At 32.8% G+C, this 23,488-nt stretch overlaps 1 protein-coding gene, 2 long non-coding RNA genes and 1 pseudogene across 8 annotated transcripts; 1 reads left to right on the forward strand and 3 right to left on the reverse strand.

The window, feature by feature from the left end:
• Positions 1-252: 252 nt before the first annotated feature.
• Positions 253-2,733, reverse strand: LOC107944974 (uncharacterized). Of its 4 annotated transcripts, XR_001696400.2 has the most exons (5): positions 2,469-2,733; positions 981-1,065; positions 809-877; positions 608-700; positions 253-502 (listed from the first exon to the last, which is right to left on the reverse strand). It is a non-coding gene; the product is annotated as an uncharacterized lncRNA (long non-coding RNA). The 4 variants fall into 4 exon arrangements; XR_001696399.2 differs by lacking the exon at positions 981-1,065 and having other exon boundaries at positions 2,469-2,732; XR_001696401.2 differs by lacking the exons at positions 981-1,065; positions 2,469-2,733 and adding an exon at positions 1,692-1,775.
• A 2,755-nt stretch (positions 2,734-5,488) lies between these two features.
• Positions 5,489-7,745, reverse strand: LOC107927054 (protein DETOXIFICATION 44, chloroplastic-like; annotated as a pseudogene).
• Positions 7,746-9,339: 1,594 nt separating this feature from the next.
• LOC107927126 (transcription factor Pur-alpha 1) lies at positions 9,340-22,482 on the forward strand. Of its 3 annotated transcripts, XM_041090464.1 has the most exons (5): positions 9,357-9,503; positions 9,534-9,838; positions 21,409-21,549; positions 21,680-21,922; positions 22,032-22,482. In XM_041090464.1, exons 1-5 carry the CDS (start codon positions 9,488-9,490, stop codon positions 22,182-22,184), a joined length of 858 nt encoding a protein of 285 aa, XP_040946398.1. In that variant the 5' UTR covers positions 9,357-9,487; the 3' UTR covers positions 22,185-22,482. The 3 variants fall into 3 exon arrangements, with proteins under 3 accessions (XP_016713619.2, XP_016713618.2, XP_040946398.1); XM_016858130.2 differs by having other exon boundaries at positions 9,340-9,838; positions 21,683-21,922; XM_016858129.2 differs by having other exon boundaries at positions 9,343-9,838.
• Positions 15,420-18,158, reverse strand: LOC121215589 (uncharacterized). Its single transcript, XR_005911521.1, has 11 exons — positions 17,455-18,158; positions 17,125-17,215; positions 16,979-17,037; positions 16,839-16,903; positions 16,648-16,731; positions 16,506-16,570; positions 16,342-16,424; positions 16,164-16,254; positions 16,024-16,073; positions 15,792-15,932; positions 15,420-15,694 (listed from the first exon to the last, which is right to left on the reverse strand). It is a non-coding gene; the product is annotated as an uncharacterized lncRNA (long non-coding RNA).
• Positions 22,483-23,488: the final 1,006 nt, after the last annotated feature.

Raw genomic sequence — 23,488 nt, forward strand, 5'->3', positions numbered from 1 at the left:
GAAAGGGAAGGGAAGGAAAAGGAAAGCATAAGAGAGGGGAAAAAGTTCCGAGGCCACATATGTGAAAGGACATGTTGCAGAAGGTAAACAGTTCTTTGTGTTTCGTTATGGCAGCTTGGGAATCCTGGGTTTGAAACAACTGGTCTAACTTCTTGGTAAGTCAGATTTTGATTGTTCAAATCATATCAGCTATTGCCACCTCTATAGCACAAATATTACTATCAGGTAGCATGTGACAATTTGCAATTCATCCAGACATAAAATTTTTATTCCCCTTAAAAAGAATGCAGACTACACAATCTAACTGATATTGTATCAGATAGTCATTCAGACAGACATCACAATTACCCTTTCAACACAGTTTATTTTTATAGAGAAAATCCAAAGGAGCTCAGGACAGTTATCTTCTCACCGCAACATCTGATGAGAGCTTGATTATGTCTCTTACTAAACTATCACTTTTAGCCCAAATGAGGCAATTCTTACATTGCATCTTCTCAACCTGAAATTTTAGAAGATAAGTGTATTGCCTAATGCCTCATTAGCACATTTCTAAATCAAAATTTAAAAGAAATCAAAACAAGGGAAGAGAGGCAAAATAACTCACAGTGGAAAGAATATCATTTGCAAGCCCCTTTTCATATGATGGAGGCCCCACCTTGGCATCTAGAATCACCTGCCGAACTGATGCTGATATCAACTGAATATTCAGATGAAGCAGAATCAGATATTGACCATTTACCTTTTGATAGAAGAAACTACCAATAATAGAATATAGTATTTAGATGAAACACCATCCTGAACATACCTTCAAAGCATCTTCAATTGTAGGAATCTTTGAATTACCCGACTGATGATAGACATCTAGTTCTTTGAGCTACAACAAATAACATACAGTCTCAATCAACATTATTAGCAAATAGCTTTCCTTAAATGAGATGGATATAAGATGTTTGTGATAAAACCAGAACGTAGTTCACATGATCAAATTCAGAATGGTACTATGCAATTTCCTTTCAATTGGAGATTAACTCTTTATAGTTCCGAAAATAGATCACACATAACCTACATTAGAGAAAATAAACATCACTGAAAACAATACATTCAGTCCCCAAAAGTTAACTTTTTGAGCTCAAATAGACCATGACTATTAACTCCACCACATCACAGAAAATTAAAGTTGGAAAAGAATTTAACCAACAAATAAGAGAACCCTTCCCCTTTATTATAGGTTTTGCTTTTCTCTATAAATATTAACAAGGGTCAGTGAACAATCCAAATTGGTGCAAAGGTTAGATGACATTAACTGTTAGTGCTAAAATTCCATACGACACTATTTAATTTGTTGCATTTTAAAGCAAAGACAAAATGGTCCAGGACATTTGGATTGGTACATCGTCAATATAAAGAAACTCAACCAAGGTCCAGCTCCCCTGCAATGAAATATTTGCCTAGTAATTTTCAATACAAATTCAGATGAAAGACATATATCCCCTTCATAATAAATGGTTCAGATTGAATTAAATATTGAGAAATAATTTGCCGTGACTTCTTCATTAACTTAAATATATTTTTTAAGTTCTATTTCAATATCTTAACAGAAGAGGAAATAGGGTCCCAATTCAAGGACTCCCCTGAAAAATACAATAATTTTTTTTTTATCGTATTTAAAATATGAATTTTACACACACCAATATACTTTCAAGTTCTCAAAATCATTGGGCAAGGTCTGGAAGTCACCCAGATTGCATGCATGTTGATGTATCAACTCATGGTGAATCAATAGTGCCCACAAAAGAGCAAAAGCTTTAAGCAACAGCCAAGATCTTTATGGCTCCAAGTCCTATAAACAGCAGAAACTCAATCCAATACAATATCACTCGTGAATGAAATATCGATATGTAAAAACTACCCCATGAATCAATACAAGCCAATCTTAAACCAAAATCAAACAAGTTTTATCGGGTCAAAGCAAGTCAAGAATGAAGGCTGAAGCTTTTAAACAGCAGACTATGGAAAACATTACCAAATCAAACGCATGGATTTTACTAAATCAGTCTTGAACGAGTATCAGAGCTCGAAAATTACCAACAAATCGCTATCAAAGCTTGAAAATTACCCAATAAATTGATATAAGGAAATCTTAAACCAAAATAAAATACGTTATATCAAAGTCAAAGCAGTCAAAAACAAAGGCTGAAGCTTTTAAACAGTAGATTACAGAAAAAATTACCACAATTCTAACATGAAATGTTAACAAGCACATGCAATTTATTAAATCATCCATGAATGAATATCAAAGATCGATAATTACAGAACAAATCGATACGAATCAATCTTAAACCAAACAAAACATGTTTAATCCACTCAAAGCAGTTAAGAATAAAGGCTAAAGTTTATAGACAGCAGATAACATGTTTCGAATCTGCTTACATGCAGAAAAAACAAACAGAGAGTTAGAAACCTACCTTTCTGTTGCACTAAATCGGAAATCGGCAGAAAAGAAAATGAGAAGAAACAAAGGGAGCAAATCGGTAGAAAAGAAAAGAAAATAAACAGAGGGCAGAAAAGAAACGGAAGGGAGCAAATCGGCAGAGGCAACAAGGAACAGAAGAGAAACAAAGGGGAAGCAGATGGGAGGGTATAACAGGGATGGTAAACCTATGCGGCACTTAATCTGGGCAAAATGGAAGGATTACAAATCGGTGAAATCCACTGATTAAGTCAGTAACCGATTACAATGGTATTAGCAATACCATGAACCAAACATAGGAATGAGGGGGGATTGGGTGCGGCCACCGATTAGGGATGTATTGGCAACCAAACAAGGCGTAAATTTTTTTACTTCTTTTTATTTGGGGAAAAATACTTTTGAAAAGCCAAGAATTCCTTGTTTCGTATCATTTTTGTTGTAAAAGTGCTTCTAAACATAGCCTTAAGCTCATAATGACTGCCCAAAAAGTGCGTTTGGTTCGCTGTATTGGATTAGAGGTGTATTGGATTAGAGGTGTAATAGCTAATCCACTGTTTGGTTGAATGTAATGGAATAGAGGCGTAATAGTAATCTTGTGTTTGGTTGAATGGAATAGAGGTGTAATAGCATAATGGAAAAAACTAAAATGACTAGAATACCCTTAGCATAAAATTGTTTTGGTAAATGATTATTGTTATTGTTATTTAAATTTTAATAAGATTATTATTATCAGTAATAAATAATTTAATCATATTTTAACATAATTATTATTAAATATATTTTAATTAAAATATATAATTTATAATAAAATTCTTAATAATCAATATTCTTATATGAATTTACTCAAATCATAATATATGATACTATAAAATATAATTTGAAATAATTAATATTAAATATATTTTAATTAAAATATATGATTTAATAAAATTCTTAATATTAAATATTCTTATATGAATTTTCTAAAATCATAATATATAATACTATAAAATATAATTTAACATAATTATTATTAAATATAAGTTAATAAAAATATATAATTTATCATCATACTATAGATAAATATTGAAATTTGTCACTGTACTTTATTTTTATTTATATTTGCCGTTATTTTTTTAAAAAATGAGTAAATTTGTAACTTAATTTTTATGTTATTGAATTTTACCACTAAAATTTAAATTTTATTAATTTTTGCCACTAACTCTTATTTTTTAGTTAAACTCTTATTTTAAATTTATATTGAATTTTTATTTTTTTAAATTACAAATATCTTCATTTAACTTAACGAGTAAATATAATTCTTGACTTTCCTTTCTCATCATCTAAACAAAAGCACAATAAACAAATTGTCAAAAAGAAAGCCAAATCCAATAGTTGGGAGATTCAAAAGCTTTCTCCAATAATGTGTTTCTTCTATAAGAAACAATGCTTATAAGCAGCTTGTCAAAGCTCAAAATCTATTTAGTCCTATGTCATACATCCAATGTCATTTGTATATATGCTCCCTCACATCAGCACAAAACACAAGACTCAATATGAAGCATGCATGAGAAGAAAACAGTTGGATTGAGTTAATGAAGTACATGCATCTTATGTGTTTTTCTTTCTCAGGGAAAACCTTTCGAGAAAAAAGAAAGTAGAAAAGGAATTAAAAAAATGTTGGTGAAACATTTGAGGAACATGCAAACAAGGTATCCTACAGCTAGTAGTGGTGATGAAATACTCTGCAACAAAATCAGCGCATCTTATAGAATTGAACTCTCGAAACCACACAACGTCGTCCGCTCAATGAATATTTAACCATTATATCAACGTCTCGGGGATTCTTCTTGTTTGGTGCAACAGTCATGCTCCCAATTATTGTCTCCCCTTCACAGATGGTTAACACATCCTCTAGATATAGGACTGTTTGCTTCCAATGGGTAGCTCGCGATCTTGGTCCTGCATTTTGTATTTGCCATTAGCCAAGTACCAGTCCAACCCTTTAACCTACAGCTTAATTGCAGAAACCTTATGAGCCCTCAAACTGATATATATTGCCGAATCTTGATAAGAAGAAGCAAAGGAGAGAAAAGGGGTTTTCCAGGAATAAAAGAAAATGAAAATGAATACCTTGAAAACGACATAATTAGAAAACAACATGCTCAGTTAGTAAGCAATAAAGAATATTTAGTTTAAATGACAGGAAGGAAGTCTAATTCATTATGCACTCCTTTGTGCTAATAGGAACCATTTCATAGTCGAGCATACCAACAATCAGAAACAGAAACTTATATAATATCCAAGGCAACACCAATGTTCGTGAAGAGAATTCAGAATTATGAACAGCCAAAAACAAAACTTGAAAATAACCTACATAAAAGCGTTCAATGTTATATTTCATATTTACTCCAGGCTAATGTTATTTTCTCCACCAATTTTAAAAACATTGAGCATGACTAACTATCCACAGAAGCAAGTAAGAAAACGAAATTCTAAATTCCACAAAAGAAACCAACTACTGCAAAACTTGAAAGCATCAGGAATAACCATTCTCTTGTCTTATCATATGGTGCAAGAATCCCCTCATAAGCCTTCAATTCACACCAGCGAAAGCTGCCACTCCATGCTTAGTCTTTGCAAAGAATCATCCTGCAATCAAAGCAAATATCAATTACCATAAGGACAGTCAAAATGAAGCCCAGTTATATACTCCATATATGCTGAAGCCAAACACATTGCCTTTGCACCATAAGATTCATAGACCTTGTCAGCTATTAGTTTTCTCTCAATCCAACAATAATAACCTCAAGCACACTCATTCTACTATCTTTCAATTCGTCCCTACATTTTACCTATAACCAACTATAACAAACACACAGATCTCTAACAAGAAAAACCAATAGCAAACTCTCATTATTAAACATAAAGCCAATTTGATTAGGAAACTACTTTGGAGGAAGATTGGCAGTAAGTTGCTCAAGTCAAGACTGGGAAACGGATCTCTAGATTCAATTTTGTAATATCAATAATAAATAATTTAATCATATTTTAACATAATTATTATTAAATATATATTAATTAAAATATATAATTTAATAAAATTCTTAATAATAAATATATAATTTAATAAAATTCTCAATTTCGAAGAATCGGACAACTAGCTTTTATAAACCTTTAGAACACTGTAAATCACTTTGCGAGCTTGTTGGTAATTCGCTTGGGAGTAATTAGTTGCAAGAAGAGCCTGTAACAGAAACCAAAAATACATCCAACAGGTTTCATTTGGTGCTACTTTATATGGTATTGTCATAAACATCCTACATTTGGGGTCTTCCAAATGAAAAACCAAAGGACATGCTACCTGACCAGAGAGTGCTAAAGCATCAGTTAACAAAGATACAGCCAACCAAATTTGTACACAAATCTGATGACCAGCCATGGGAATAGGGCCCTGCCTAGCTGCCAGTGATGTTGCAAGTGTGAGAGTTCCAAGAGTGGCTATTGTTCCTACCAATAAGTAGTCCACCTGCAGGTACCATCACAATTTCAATACTAAAATTCAATTGTTTGTTGTTATTTTCATTTTATGAAGCTTAACTATAAGAAAAAATAAGCAGATACTGAAAGTAATACTTAAGATCAGCAAGAAATGTACCAGATTTTAAGTAGAGGGAAACTTTACTCCAGTCAATTTTAGGAGAGATCAGTTCAACTTTCCCATTCAACTCCCACAGAAGTATAATAGCAATCAGATATCTAGTTTCAAAAAATAAAAATAAAAAAAATGAATAGAACATCCAAAATTAGCAGAAATGTTATGAGGCAAATACACTAGAATTATTAAGTTTACCACATTATTGACGTACTCAGAAATCACAGTAGCAACTGCAGCACCACCAACGCCAAAACCAAAGGGAAATATCAAGATTACATCCAATATTGCATTTAGTAAGGTGCCTGCACCTGTTAGTTCAAGCAAGAAATTATCTATAAGCAGCAAAGAGACCCCTTGAGGGAACTTGAAACATAAGGCATGCTGTAATACTTGCCAATGGCATACAAAGGTGTCTTTGTATCCTTAAATCCACGAAAAGTGCCTTGAGCAGCAAGTGCAATTATGACTGGTGGGGCACCAAAGGCTCTCCATGTCAGAAACTGCTCCGCTGGTCCACGCATCGACGAATCCTATGAAAAATAAAAGTAATAAGATATAAGAAATTAAAGCATTACAATTCCAAAATATAATTACAAATACATCATTAGTTATCCTGACATACCATAGGTATACCCATGATATTCATTAAGAAACCCGAGCCAACTGAGAGTACAACCGCTTCTGCAATGCCAAGTCCAGCAGCAAGTGCTAAGGAAGGGAAGAACTTTCTTGCCTTGATGCTCAAATTCACCATCTTAATTATACCAAACCCCAGAGTCAATTAAAAGTTCAACCAAACGATCATTTTCATGAAGTATTGCAGTTATTGTATAATCTTTTCACTGAAAATTACCATCCTTGCTTTTACTAATCAATGCTTGCTCTTCAGCAACAAAGGATGTTGTGATATTAAGTAAAGGAACATTAAACAATCTCGACACCAGATTGAATATCGATACAGATACCCCAACTGCCGCCAATTCAACCGACCCTTCACCACAAAAAAACTAATATTTATCAGCCAATAGTTACCTGTGCGATTAATAGATAAAGCTACAAAAGCAAGCTTGGTATGATAGTATTAATAATAAAAAAAGAAAAACAAGTATCCAAATGGCCAACAAAGGCTGTATCAACAAGTGAAGCAATGGGATCAGCAGCCAAAGCCAATGCAGCAGGCAGTGCAATAGATAGATGCCAATTTTTAACGATAGTTACATGATTCAACTAATTTGATGAATCAAGTCTTAAACTTTCTAAAACCTGAAACTAATGCATGATTCAATTTCTAGAAATGTTGAATCTTCCATCATAGACATTTTAAAAACATAAAAGGGAAAACACGTTGAAAGAAAAATGTTAGGGCAGACAATGTTTACCTTGATTGAATTGGAAAGGTTTTCTTGACGGTTTTTTTGGAAATAAAATGTTTACCTTGTTGGGATTTGAAGAACAGAAGTCTATTTTTGGACTTCCCTTCACTGCATTTGAAGAACAGTTCGGGTGCATTTGGTTCGACAAAACAACAAATGAAAGTGAAACGGGAGCGGTGGAGGTTGCTGGCCTATTTGATGTTGGGAGGGAGAGTTCTGGAGGTGGATTTTGGCTTGGGAAGATGAGGGTAAAACAGGGCATAGAAAAGATAAGAATGCTAAACGGGAGCTAAACTGAACAAAGGGCAGGGAATAGAAATCGGTAAGAAAGGAGGAATACATACGTAACCGATTCGGCGCGTAATAGGCATTACAGCGAACCAAACGCCGGAATAGGTGGGGCCCACCGATTCGGCGCGTAATGGTAAACCCATTACATCGAACCAAACAAGCCGTAAGGGTTGTGTAGTCCAGTTGTTAAAATATCATATCTCATGATATTCTTCTCGCATAATAACTTTTTTGGCATTCTAATTTTACAAAAAAATCATTTTAGCCCTCAATTTATTTATTTATTTTTGTCAAATTACCCTAAGGTGGATGATTAAAAAATTAAAAAAATTAATTTTTTTATCTATTTTGGCATGATTTGACAAAAAGCCACAAGTTTAAAAACTAAAAAAGATGAAAAATTAAATAGAGAGCTAAAATGATTTTTTTTTGTAAAATTGAAATGCTAAATAAGTCATCCTCCTATACTTTTTGTCTATAGTTATATAAATTAAATTATTTAAGTTAATTTTTTTTCGTTGAATGGGTTTTTAATTATTTAATTGAAAAAAATATTATAATTCATTATATTTAATTCATTCATTTAATAACATGTATTGGTAATTTAACTTGAATAAGTTTCGAGATAACTATTTAACTTAACTCATAATTTAACCCTTAAATTATTTCTATATATTTTTTACTTTATTATTTGAATTATCATTTTCATTTCAATTTATATTAAATAAAATGTTTTGAATAAAAACTTTGGCACTAGTTTGAAAGTTTAGTAGTTTTGTGTTTTTAATAATAATAATAATAATAATTAATGAAATATATAATTTAAAACTAATTAATAAGAACATAATGAATATGTATAATATTAAAAAAATAAATTGGGGGTATAATAAAATTTAAACAAGTATATACATCATATTAAGCGTATTAAATATACTACAATTATTTATCATAGTGTTGCTATAGTCTTAAATTAGTGTCGAGTTGACTTGTCATACCAACTTAATCAATAATATTATCAATATATATGATTGATGGAGGTAATAAAACATGTATAATATAGTTAAAATATAAATATTATATTAAAACAAAACTTTATTCAATAGTAAAATTAATGCTTTATTAAAGTAAATAACACGAGTTTTAAATCTCATGACATGACATATAAATTTTTGTATTTTCTCTAATCAGGTTAGTGCCTATTTGACTTTTAACACCAACTTGTAGCGGCTTAAATAATAACTAAAAACTCTATCACACTCGTATGCATGTGCATACCATGTATTATTAATATATACAACATATGGAGATAATAAATTTTGTACATTAAAATAAAAAAATGTATATAAAATATCAAAGTAAAATTTGAAAATTTTAAAGTTTTATGAATGATGTGGGTTCAAATCCGTATATATATTTTATTTGTTTTGATTAAGGTAAAAAGATTAAAATATTATCAAATAATATAAAATTATTTCGTAATTTCATTAATTGAGGTTGTAAATAATTGAACCGTTAGATGAAATCAATTTGGGAATGATTTAAATAAATAAAAATAATAATATATGGCAGGCTTAGGCCTTTAGTTTTCTGGTTTGCTAGTTTTATGGTAGCAGCATCCGCCAAGAAAGTCCCACCCACGTCGGAGCCTACTCATCATAGACTTATAATTTTCTCTTCTTCTTTTGGTAAAAAATCTAAAAGAAAGAAAGGGATATGGAAGGGAACTCTGGCGGCGGCGGCGGAGCAGACAGAGGAGGAGGCGGCGGCGGAGAAAGAGGAGGAAACGATGTGGAGCTGGTTTGCAAAACACTTCAGGTAGAACACAAGCTGTTCTACTTCGATCTCAAGGAGAACCCACGCGGGCGTTATCTTAAAATCTCGGAAAAGACATCGGCTACCAGGTCAACCATCATCGTCCCTTCTTCCGGCATCTCCTGGTTCCTCGATCTTTTCAATTACTACGTCAACTCCGACGACCACGACCTCTTCAGCAAGGAATTGCAGCTTGACACTAAAGTCTTTTACTTTGACATTGGCGAGAACCGGAGGGGTCGTTTCTTGAAGGTAAGCTTTTACCTTCACTAAACCGCTTTCCATTGCTCTTTTTCTTTGCTCGACTCAAATTCCACTTGTTGTTTTCTCTTTTGATGTTGATATTTTTCCTATGGAATGATATAGTGGCTAAATGTTTGCTGCAATCTTCTGTTTCCTGTATATGATGTCGTGCTTTTAGTAGAAATGGTTTTGGGGATCGGATCTCTTCTTAAATTGGATTGTGCTGGAGAATCATATTCTTAACTGTAAACGTTTCGTATTCGTCTCCAACCAGAAACTGTAAACGTTAACCATTACGTGCTTTATATCACTTCGAATGCTAGACCCTTTCGTATTCGTCTCCAACCAGAAACTGTAAACGTTAACCATTACGGCTACAAGAACCCTAACCTTCTGATAATTTAGGGTGGTGAATACTATCTGTTGTCTTTCATCCTGGACAGTTGATGCTGGTTTATGGTTTTTTCTTTTAATCGAAGAAGAGCATTTGAGTCCTTCCATAAATTCAATTCCCTGGTTCCTTTTAGCTGGAGAAGGGGATAGAGGAAGAAGAACTCTTTGGAATAACTGGTCCTGGAGAATGACAAACCCTGAATTAGGAAATTTGACTTAATTAGAACTACTTGCTTAAAGCAGGTTTTATAGGATTGCCACCCAACAGTCAAAATGCACATTGATAGTAGTTGGGAGAAGACTAGAAACTTTTTTTGATGTTTGAACTCGAACCAAGAGCATATGGATTCATTAATAAATCCTATAGTGGAAAACCCTTTTACCTGAGATGAATTAATTTTAATACTCCTCCAGACATTGAAATTCCTAATTGCTTTTTGCATGAGAGTTACCCTGTTTCTTGCTAATGAAGCTTCTTTTTCATAGCCTCAATCTGAAGGCTTGTTGCAGCTCAAAATGGTTCCTTTATTAGAATGATATGGATTCCTCCAATTCAATATTCCTTGTTCGAAATGTCAAGTTTGATTCTGTCAGCCATCTAACATCAATTGATGCTTTTATTTCCTAGCAACAAAAAGGCTTCCTTGAAGCTCCTAATATCAATTTTCAAGCACCATGATTTTGGTCTATATTTCCTTCATTGTAAATATGGCTGTTTGAACCTTGGATCAGCTTCTTTTCCGCTCCTTCAAGTAAAATGTATGTTGGAACTGAGGATTTTCCTCCCATAGAAATGGTATTAGTTTCTCCAATTAAATGTTCTCATCTATGAAGGGATCTTTGGTGCTTGGTTCTTCCACCCATTCTTGTTAGCATTAATAGCTTTACTTCAGAGTATGACAATGCTGTGTTGAAGCTTCAAATATCTAGTTTCTGTCTCTTTGGCTTTGGTTTTTACTTCCTTTGCGTATTGTGGCTGCTTGATGTGAGAAAAAGAAAAAGAAGAAAAAAAATGTCATAATTAAAAACCATTGTTTCTTACTTGAACCTTGCATCTTTAATCAACTTGTAGATTGTTGCTTATTGCTTAAATTTGAGATTTCTCTTCTAGGGTTTATTCCTTCCAAAACTTGGCTAGTTTCTTAATTAAAGGTTGTAACTGGATGGGTTCAGTTAGGTTTGTATTAAGGCATTTTTTATTTTCGATTCTATTTCTTTTTAGGCTTTAGGTTGATAAAGTTCAGGAAGTTTCCTTCAAGTCAATTCTCTCTTGGTTTTCTTGGGTTCTGAATAGATCTTTGTTCTGGTTCAACTTTTACCACGTTAGGCCGTAGATGCAATTGGTTATGGATTTGTGTTAGTTTGTTTTGAGCCACTTTTAGTTTGTTGTTGTTGACCTCTTTGGATTGCTCAAATAGACTTTTTAGTTGAATTGAGTTGGTCATTACAGTCAAATTTACCTTTAACCTTCTTGACTTAAATAGAGTTAGTAAGGCATCTCTTTAAAACAACTTAATAAGAGTGGAAAAACATTGATGCTCTACATTTCATCTTACTATGTGTAAGATACCTCAAAAGGAAAGATGTTTCCAGATTGCTATATGAAAGGATAAACTATAACTTTCTGTCAATCTCTTCAGATTGATTATCTCATGAACCATAATGTGAACTTCCTAGAGAATCGAAAATTAAAGAAAGATGGATTGATGGAACCAATTTTGTGGATGGATGATGAATTTTGATGTTCCTATGCCATTTTGAATTCAATTGAATTTAACAAAGCATTCTTTGGACTCTAACCAACACTCTAAGGTTGAGAACTCTTGCTAATTGGAGTGTGAACAAGTAAACACCACAATCTTGAAATTGAGTTGTTGCCATTTTCAAAGAAAGAACAAGAATTGAATCTTGTAAAAACTCTCAGAGTAAATTACAAAGCATAGTATCCCATGTATAGACTTAAGTTACTTGAAAAATAAGTTGGAGTGTGAAGAAGTAAACACCACTATCTTGAAGATTGAGTTGCTGCCACTTTTAAAGAAAGAACAAGAATCAAATCTTGTAAAAACTCTCAAAGAGTAAATTACAAAGCATAGTATCCCATACATAGACTTAAGTTACGTGAAAAATAAGGAAACAACCCTTGCTTTGCCTTTAAGCTTAGTCATAAAATTTTTTAAGCTAAACTAATCCTAATTTAAGAAAGCAAGTTACGATTGTACCATTAATAAAGTTGCATATTTGGCACATAATAATTAGAATAAATAAATTTTCTCATAAAATATCATAAATTCAATTCCAAAGTTAGCCTAAAGCTGATCTAAAACTTGAAAACTCATAATACTATAATTGAACTTATGTAAAAAAATTTGCTCGTGCATACTTCAGTAAAACAAAAATACCTTGAGCTCTGAAGTTGGTTTGATTCGTTTCAAGATCTGTTGGAAATCTAAGAAGGGCTATGATTCTATGTTGATAAAACAACCCATATATGCTGGATCCCATCCAAAAATTCATTGCAAGTTGACACATGTTTCTACTTTATAAAACAAATTTAAATGAATTAAAATTTCCCTCCTAGGCATGCATCACTTATCCAACTAGGATTATTTTTCCCTTGTTAATCTTTCGAAAATATTAATTCCCATGTCATGGGTTGTTATTTGATGATTGTCTTTTTCTAGAGAGATTGTTTCTTAAGCACTAGTATCATAGCAAAACTTCTAAAAAAAATCAACCACAAGCTTTAGTTGTTTTTAAGCAAAAAAAGTAGGTGCTAGATTTATTTTTTGAGAAAGGAAACTAGTAAAAAGGCCCAACATATTATTGGTAAAACCATAGACTTGGATAACCCAAAGCTCCCTTGATTTGCAGACTTGAAAATGGAAGGATGAATAGGTGCATTCAAATGCCCTGAAGCCACTCCAGGTGCAAATCCCTTTGTTTTACCCTGACACCATGTTTGGATTAGAAGTAGTAAAGGAAAAGAAAGGAAAGAAGTGGAAAGCTAAAGAAAGTAAATAATTACCTATCATCTTGTTTGGATAGTTAAAATTAGTGAGCGGAAAGAAAGTTAAGTAATTTTAACAATTTTTGTTTGGATAAACAGTGGAAAGGAAAGAAAATGATTAATTATAATGAATTTTTACAATTATAATCTTTTAATAAAACAATTTATAAAAGAAATAAAGAACAAAAAGGATATTTTTACATCTTAAAATTTTGTTTTCCTTTCCTTTCCTTCGCTTTCCCCCCAAATTGGGGTAAATGAAAAGTTTAGCTTTTTAAGGGAAGGCAAAGGATACTTGACTTCCCTTACTTTCTCTCGCCTAACTTAAAAATTCTATCCAAACAAAGGAAAGGATAATATTTTCCCAGACTTTTCTTTCCTTTCCTCTCCCTAAGTCCAATCCAATCATAGGCTAAGATTTCATGTTAGGGGATTTGATTCTGATTTGATTATGACTTTATTTCCAAGAATTTCCTTAGTTTAAATACCTAATAAATTAGGATACTTTATTGTCATTTTTGTTTTCTTTATTAGAATATGAAATTACAGTTTTGCATCTTATTTTCTAAATTGTAGATCTCTTTTTAGGAGGTAAATTATTCATGAATAAAACAAGTTGAAAGTTATCAAAAAAAATAAAAGTAGTCAACTACGTTAGAGGTCCACAATCATAGGCAAAAATAGGAACCCAAAGAAGGGAAAAGACCATTTCTTTTAATTTGATTTTTTTTGGTGCTCTTTCGGCGACTCGAATTGGCACTTGGGACATAATAATTTTGGCATCAAAGTTAGACACCATGAACGAGAAAACCTTTGATGAGGAAATTCGAAACTTGCTCTACAAGGCTCAAGCTTGGTACAAGCGCAGGTGGCTGCATCAAAGGCACGAGTTGATGCAAACCTAGAACAGACTGAGGCCTTGCATCATACCTTCTTACATGGGAAGGGGGCTGAAACTTTTGACCAAGGCATTTCAAACTACACCAGCGACTAGATTGCATACTTGGGCATTCTTTTCAACTGTAGGAGCAGTGATAGATATATGACAATCCAAAATGGCAGGATGGGTGGGGAAATAATGCCTAAATACACCAAACTTGACTTCCTACATATGATGGATCAAATGACCCTCTTGTTTGGCTCCATAGATGTGAAAAATCCTTTGCCAACTAGAATACTACTTCATAGGATAAGGTTATGTTGGTTGCCTTCATCATCTTAGGAGAGGCGCAAATGTGGTTCTATCAGTTGGAACAGGAAGAACAAAATATGACATGGGTGATCTTCAATGGATATTGTTTGCTTTGTTTTGGCCACCCATGAGTGGCAACTTGTTAGGAGAACTCATCAATTTGAAGTAGACATGTTTGGTTGAGGAATACCAACGGCGATTCTAGCACTCTTGGAGCACGTTTGGTTCGCTGTATTGGATTAGAGGTGTATTGGATTGGATTAGAGGTGTAATGGAATAGAGGTGTAATAGCAAATCAACTATTTGGTTGAATGTAATGGAATAGAGGCGTAATAGTAAAACTGTGTTTGGTTGAATGTAATAGAGGTGTAATAGCATAATGGAGAAAACTAAAATGACCAGAATACCCTTAGCATAAATTTGTTTTGGTAAATGAAGATTATTTATTATCAAAAATAAATAATTTAATCATATTTAAACATAATTATTATTTAATATATTTTAATTAAAATATATAATTTAATAAAATTCTTAATAATTAGCAGAAATTTGTTTTGGTAAATTATTTTATTTAAATTTTAATAAGATTAATATCAATAATAAATAATTTAATCATATTTAAACATAATTATTATTAAATATATTTTAATTAAAATATATAATTTAATAAAATTCTTAATAATTAGCAGAAATTTGTTTTGGTAAATTATTTTATTTAAATTTTAATAAGATTAATATCAATAATAAATAATTTAATCATATTTAAACATAATTATTATTAAATATATTTTAATTAAAATATATAATTTAATAAAATTCTTAATAATTAATATTCTTATATGAATTTACTCAAACCATAATATATAATACAATTTGGAGACCTGGATTTGTAGTAATTAAGTCCAATTCATTTCTGTTTTTATCATCTTCAATGACTTGAATCTAATGAATAAATATGAAAAAAATCTGCAAGAGTACAGCAACCACATCTGACATTGGAGTAAAAAAGCTTACTTCATTCATATTATTAAGAAACTAATTACAAGTGCTAATCCAACTACATTAAAGAGGAAAGCTTTCTTCATCAAATATTATTAAAGAACTAATTCCTAATTCCAAAATGCTAATCCAAAAGAAAAAAAGAAAAGAAAGTGACCCAATTCAAGAATCACTAAGTTCAAGAAATTGGTTTCAACACATACATTTTGCATGAATGAGGGTTCAACATTGTTGTAATATTGCCCACAAATCGGTTCTTCAGTGTTTTATGCTGCAAGAGATTCATATATGTGCATGAATAAGTGAACTAAAGCAATGGAAAATGACAGTAGGATATACTATAAAGCTTGTAGCTATAATTTGAGTACCTCCCAAAGGTCCCTAGCTTCAACTACAGTGTTGGGGTCTAGTCCCATATCCTCCCAGAACGCGGTTACAGAATAGCGAACTGAACCCCTATTGAGAATGACAACTACTGTCCTATAGCTGGAAAGTGGCGCAACCCAAATCTGTTACAAGGCACCGAAAAGGTAAGTGACCAATCCGAGCATGTTATATGATCATATGGTTAAGCAAAAGGGGTTGTTGCATAGGTTTCACCTCTTCATCACCGTGCATCCTAGCCTTCCTAGCTTGAATACCATAAGAATCTAATGCAGAAGATCGCATTAAGTTAAAAAAGTTCGATAACTATTGATGCATTAAAGCGTTTTTGAAGAACTGTACTTCTAATTATGTACCTTGGTTAACAGCAATGACCTCTTTGTTTGAAATGATCTCTATAGTCTATTGTGTCATATTCCTTATGTCGCAGCCGAGAAGAAGAGGAGCCTGCAATAGCATTCATGTTTTTCAGACCAGATATGCAACATCATGCATATCAACAAGCATAAAAAAGGTGAATATCAATTGTAATACCTTGGAAATAACCCATAAGCTGAAATGTACTATATATTCATCTTTCGTCATCCCTCCATTCCCGATCTCAAGCATGTCCGGATCTATCGATATAACAAGAATTGTAATCACAAAACATTTAATATGGTTCAAAAAAAATTGCAGAACTAGAAGAAAACTCTAACCATTCCAACCACCGGGCCTTGCATATTGAGCATACAATTCATTTTGATCAGCTCTCGAAATCATACTGCCAGGCAACAAAATATCGTAAGTTATACTCTAGGCCGACTCTAACATCCTCCAAATACGTTAACAAATCTTTACCTTTCCCATGTATCAGTTATGTCACAAGTTGTCCTCCAGCTATTTCCTACATGGAAACCCCATTCAGCAGGGTGCATTTCTCCCCTAAGAAACAAAAAATCAAACACATGGCAAAGTAAAAAAAAAAAAAAAGAATCAGAAAATCGTTACTTAAATTAAAAGCTTAAATCAAACTGTGATTTAGACAGTACCATTCACACAGAGAAAAGAATATGGGCGGCCAGCCTTCTTCAAAGCTTTAGACATAACAGGATATCTACACGAAAAATTAAAGCAATATATAAGCATATAATATGGCTGCAAATCAAAACAAAGAAGACAACTACACCACCTTTCAATTGGCTTTGATCCATCATGGTGACAGTTATCATACTTCAAATAATCAATACCCTGCATACAAAACAATTATCGCACGAACCAACTTGATTAAGCTTTAGGTTCAATTAAAACAAGGGAAATGATCACTGAAAATCATACCCAGGAAGCAAAGGTTTTAGCATCCTGTTCTTCGAAACCGAGTGAACCAGGCAAGGGATATTAAACCCAGAAAAACTTTCGTTAACTAAAACTACAGAAGAGTAAAAGATTCATAACCATGAAATCAGCATTAAACTACTGAAGAATAAAAAGCCACAAGTGCAATTATACAATAATTCCAATGAAATCAGCAACAATTTCATAAAATAAAATAGCAATTTCAACAGAAACTACTGAAGACTAAAGATTCATAACCATGCAAAAATATTTGATAAAAGATTGTCGAACAAAAGAATTGGCAGATTAATTTCGGTCCGAAATAAAACTCACCCGATATTGGATTAGAGGTGATGACCCGAAAAACGCTTCACTTTCAAAGGATTCACTGGATTCAGCTATCAGGTATTTCCAATTTTGTGAAAATATTGAAGAGCAGTAGAGAGTTGCAGATAGGGTTAGGAGGAAATGGGAGGAGACAGAGACTGAAGAAACGATGTGGACAGAATAATAAACAAAAACGGTGGGAGATGGAAGGAGAAATTTTGAGGACAGAATAGGAGAGGGTCGGGTAGGGAGGGAGGGTAAAACAGAGAGCAGGGGACGGAAGGCGGACGTAATAGGTATTACAGGGATTTGGGAAGGGATTACAAAAGCAGCGAAAAAGGGGATTAGGTCGGGATTGGTTTATGCTCGTAATGCCTATTACAGCGAACCAAACGCCGGATTAGAGGCGTCATGTAATACGCGCGTATTCGGCCTGTATTGTATTAGGTAATACACTGAACCAAACATATCCTTGGTGTGCTCATCATTCGTGCGAATCAATTAACAGCCGAACCTGTTCATTGCATGCCTAATTGACCTATCAGACTTGATGTGGGATTATACTGCCTGCCAATTTGGTTCAAGAGATAAGTCTAGCAAGGCTATTTGAAAACAAATTGCAGGTAGAAATGGGTCCACAAAAGGAACCTACTTTTGTCTAGAATTCCAAAATTACACAAACAATGACTAAGATGATTTAGACATACAAACTTAGGCTACAACCGCATCTTGCAGTGCCCCTTCTACCTTCGCTAAGAAGCTGACAAGAGGAGAGATGTTTGAATGACTTGCAAAGGTCCTTTATAATTGCGATGAGCAATATGAGTTGAGCCATTAATGTAAAAGAGCTCTTGTGGTTGGGAATAGAAGATAGTGAACTAATGGAGGCAACAAAGGATATAATGGAACTGTGTCTTCAAGCTTAAGGGCAAGCTTTCTCTCCATGATTGGAGTAACGTTAAGGTGATTTAATTTTGATTTTATTTCCTGGAATTTTCTCATTAGTTTCAATAAAACTTCCTAAAAATTAGGATTGGTTAAATTTTGTCATTAGTCCCTATATTATGTGTAAGTTGTAGATTTAGTCCATATACTTTAATTTGATCATTTTTAATCCTTGTACTTTTCAAATTTTAAAATTTCAGTCTTAACCAAACAATAGCTTAAGTTTTGTTATTTTTAAAGTTTGATGCGACAAATATATTATCGCATGTGTAATGTCATGTCAGCTTACTAGTTTCACATATTATTCACACACACACAAAAAAAACAGTTTATGGATTTAATGGCTTTTTTTACATCAAGATTGAAATTTCAAAATTAAAAAAATATAGTAATCAAGAATAATCTAGTTGGAGAATATAAACTAAATCTACAACTTTACGCATAGTATAGGACTAATAGATGAATTAAACCAAACAAATTTAACTATTACCGTTTGATTAGGATTAAACTTTTAAAATTCGAAAAGTACAGAGACTAAGATTGACCAATTCGAAAAGTACATGGACTAAAGTTTATCAAATTAAAGTACAAAAACTAAATCCACAACTTACATAGAGGACAGGAACTAATAACAGAATTTGACCATTAGGATTCTTTTCTGTCATTTTTGTTTTCCTTGCTAGAATATTTAATTAGGGTTTTGCATCTTATTTCCTAAATTAGAAACCTATTTGAGAGGTAATTATTCATGAACAAAACAAGTTGAAAGTTCTAGTATTTTAAAGTTATGTATGCAACTGTAGGCAAAAATAGAAATGAAAATAAGGGCAAAGACCCATTCTTTGAATATGATTTTTGTGTTACTCATTTGGTGACTTGATCCTAATCTCGTGAGCATACATTTCAAAATAGTTCCAAAAAAATTATTATAGATTCATAAAAGACCTAACTAGTTTAGAAAGGACCCAAATGTCAAACAAAATGGAGATGGGTAGCCATGGAAGAGAAATCCATTGAATCGAAGGGATTGCCACGTCGTCTTCATAAAATAGAGAACTTTTTGACTGACGGATTTGTAGCAATGAATTTGGGGAAAATTACACAAGTTTTTTGTTTTAGTTTGTTGAATTTCTTCCCAACCGCAGCTTTTCTTATCCCCTTTTGCTCCTTGGCCATCTTAATTGGAGCTTAAATCAGGTTTTCTATTCTCCTACCTTGAGCTAGATGACAATAAAATAAACAATTGTTTTTCAATAAGGAATAATCTTCTTCTCTTCTCTAAACATTATGCTTTTGGTGGAAATATTTGTAGCTGACAATCTCTGAGTCTTGTCAAAGATGAATTCGTTTGTACCTTGTTTGAGCTTTATACTTTGGTAGTTATTCTACCAAGTTGTCAAGTTTGTAGAATGCAATTCATTTTACAAGTCATCTTCTATTGGACGTGAAGTTTATTATCAACCAACCAATTGGTATCTCTTTCTACAAGTTTTAATACCAACTTTTGCAGAATGGAAGTAAAGTGGCTACTACATGACTAAACAACTTGTGAAAATAGAAAGGTACTTGTTTTGGCTCTCAAGGAAATAAGAAAAACCAACATTATTAATATTGCATGAAAATGGTAACAATAGTATGTGCTTATTATATGCTAAAAACTATTCTAGAAAAATCCTAAAGAATTAGCATACCCTTTGGCACCCACTTGACAAACAATGCCATAGAAACAATTAAAAGTAAAAAATCTACTTTCACATGGTAAAAGTTTTAGTGTAACCAATCCAATGATTATGCTTGCATATGTAAGTTTGTCGGTGTCCAAAAAATTTAAGACGTTACTTCTCCAAATTACATGTGGGGAATGATCTACTATTAACATTGCAACATGTTGATTTAATGCCTTGCAATTTGTATTTTGTTCTTGAGATTATGTGATGCCTATTTGTGAGAACCTTCTATGAGAGGACTAGGCAAAGTTGAGTATGGCTTTAAGCAAAAACGCATATTCTCTTTAGTCCCATATCTTTGAAGATGGAGTTCACAAAATAAATGGGAGAAATTAGATGAAAATGTCAAATATGTACTTATAGTTTGTCCTGGGAAACTCTTGTTACTCTTGTAACTTTTTATTTGGTTAGCATGTAGGGAATGCCAATGGTGGAAAACTAGAGTTAATTAGGACTATATTGAAGTAAATGTCTTGATTGAGTAGGTAAAAGTCATCCAAGTTGAGATCAGAATTTTTTTAATGTATGCTGATGTGGCATACTTATCCGCGTGGCAGGCAACATGCCAATTTCTAGTTGCTTCCATCAGTTGTGTCAATGAAGGTTCAATTGTTTTTTGTCATTGAAGGTTCAATTGGGTGCACTTTTTCTCTTGGTGCTCAATTTATTTATTTTTTACTAAAGGCTTTTTAGACTCTTTTCCTTGCTAATAGGGATGGCAAGAAAACTTGGACGTGATAAGTTTCGACTATCGGGCCGGGTTTAGGTTGGGTCTAATTCTTCAATTAGTTGGGTTAGGTTTAGGAAAAGCCCGCTTAGTCCTAGAATAATTATTAAAATACCTTTGTATGTATAATATTAGTTTAAAATATATAATAAAATTTATATTAATATTTGCTCTAGCATAATTGTACCTAGAGAACAATTAATAATATCATTAAAAAATATTATTCTATTTTGATAAAAATTAAAAATTTTGGTATATCAGGTCGGGTCAGAATCAGGTATAGCTTTGATTTTTCAGGTCGGGTTTGGGGTACGTATATTAATATTTAATTTCGGATTGGGTCGGGGTTGGGTTATGTTGGGGGTATTATCTGGTTGGAGTTGGGACGGGCAAAAAAGCGCCCCACCGCACCCCATCGCCATCTCTCCCTGCAAGTAAGTATCATATCTTGTTTTTTATTCTTTGCATTAACTTGTATTGTTTGGAGGATCGGAAAAGTCAAAAGTAAGAGTTCATCTTTTGAAAAAAAAAAAAGTTTCTCTAATGAAATTATCTGTGAAGGTGTCTGAAGCATCTGTGAGCAGAAACCGCAGTACCATTATTGTACCAGCAGGAAGTACCAGGGATGAAGGGTGGGCAGCCTTCAGGAACATATTGGCAGAGATCAATGAGGCATCAAGGCTTTTCTTATTGCCGAATCAGGTATCTTTGGGCTATATTCCTATGATCCTTCCTTTCCAGTTACTCTGCTGCTATATATCAGTACCATATTTTCAGTTAGTCTCATTCAATTTTCAACCTGGCTGCTTTTGTCTAAATGGGTTTTCCGAAGCAGCAAAGTTCTGAACTTTCAGAACGTCTTGTTGGGCTTTCAGATGATGTAGGGGCGGGCTTCATATCTGGACACAATCAGCCTAGCTCAACTTCTGAATTGAATGTAGATAGATCAATTGAATTGCCACCACAGGATGAAACTGGTAACATGGGGGTTTCAAAGGTGATCAGAGCTGACCAGAAGAGATTCTTCTTTGATCTTGGGAGCAACAACAGAGGACATTTCTTGAGGATATCTGAAGTATTCTCTCCATTCAACTTTATTTCTTTGTCTTATTTTATATACACGTATATTAATAAAGTGTAAGATATGGAGTGTTGGTTGATAAGAGGATTGTTCAACATTGCAGGTTGCAGGTTCTGATCGGTCTTCCATCATTCTCCCACTGTCAGGATTAAAGCAGTTCCACGAAATAGTGGGTCATTTTGTGGAGATAACAAAGGATCGCATTGAAGGAATGATGAGTGCAAATGTTCGAACGGTGGATCCGCCACAAAGGTGAATGGCTGGCAGTGGAAGATGGTAAAATAAATAATTGTCAAGTTTGGTTTAAAGCCTCTAATAGTAGAGATGCAATTGTGTTGTCATTCAAGGCTTGGAAATAATCCGATTTTTCTGTTTGATTAACAGAGAAATATTGGAGATAAGTTGTGAAGGGAAATAATGGACAAATTGGTTGTAATTTGTGAGTTTGATGGTGTGGCCTCTCAATAATGTCTACTTCTGTTTAGTATCAAACACTGCTTGAATGTACTAATATTAATTAATTAATTAATTAATTACTTAATTCCATTCCCAAAGAAACGTATTATGTCCTAGCTTTTACTGGATTGCACAACTCAAAACTTCCTTCTACCCTCCCCCTATTAATCCACAAAGGATTGGAAGAAAACAAAAAGCCCATAACTACCATTCCCTCTTCTTTTGTGTTAATTTTTTGGTAAATAATAGAATTAGTCATTTAACTATTAGTGTGTTTCTGTTTTGGTCATCCAGTTATAAAAGTTTCTATTTCGGTCATTCATGTTTTAGATCGTTCCTATTTTGGTCACCCTCTGTTAACCATTATGGAAGTGATAATGTGACCTTTTTTAATTGGTATAATAACACATGTAGTCCTCAATATTTATACATTCTATTGATTTCATCCTAATTCTAAATAATTCAATAAATTTAACCATTCACATTTACAAATTTTATCGGCTTGATCCTCAAACACATAATTAAATATAAATATAATTATATTTAAACACATAATTAAATATTGATAAACTTATATATAAATTTGTGATTTTGATACTCCTAAAACCTCAAAAGCCTCCCCAAAACTTAGTAAATTTGTAATTTTTATAAACTTCATTCATGACCGTGCTAGTAGCGTTCTCATTAGGGAACCCAATTTTTCTTATAAAACCTAACAAATAATTAAAAAAACAAAACAACTTCCTATAAGCTTTCATCAAAATCATCTTTCTTATCAACTTGAAAATTCGTGTAATAATATGCACCCATCTCTAAGCATAAAATTAATTGTAAATTCTATCATCATCTAAATTGTTTGCAATTTGTTTAGAAAAAGATGTAGAGTTTCCGGGTTTTCAATTTTTCTAACTTGAATTTTAAATATTTTTATATTTCTTTTAAATTTTTAAATATTTTTATAGGAAGAATAGATTATGGCATCCTTAGTGCCACATTTCACAACCTAAAAGTGCCATGTGTCCCATATTTAACATTGTCACAAAAAGTATCAAAACCCTTGAGGGAAAGAAAATTTGAGGATCAACTTGGAACAAAAAGAAATCA

The sequence above is a fragment of the Gossypium hirsutum genome, chromosome D03, assembly GCF_007990345.1.
Source record: "Gossypium hirsutum isolate 1008001.06 chromosome D03, Gossypium_hirsutum_v2.1, whole genome shotgun sequence".
NCBI classification, from domain to species: domain Eukaryota; kingdom Viridiplantae; phylum Streptophyta; class Magnoliopsida; order Malvales; family Malvaceae; genus Gossypium; species Gossypium hirsutum.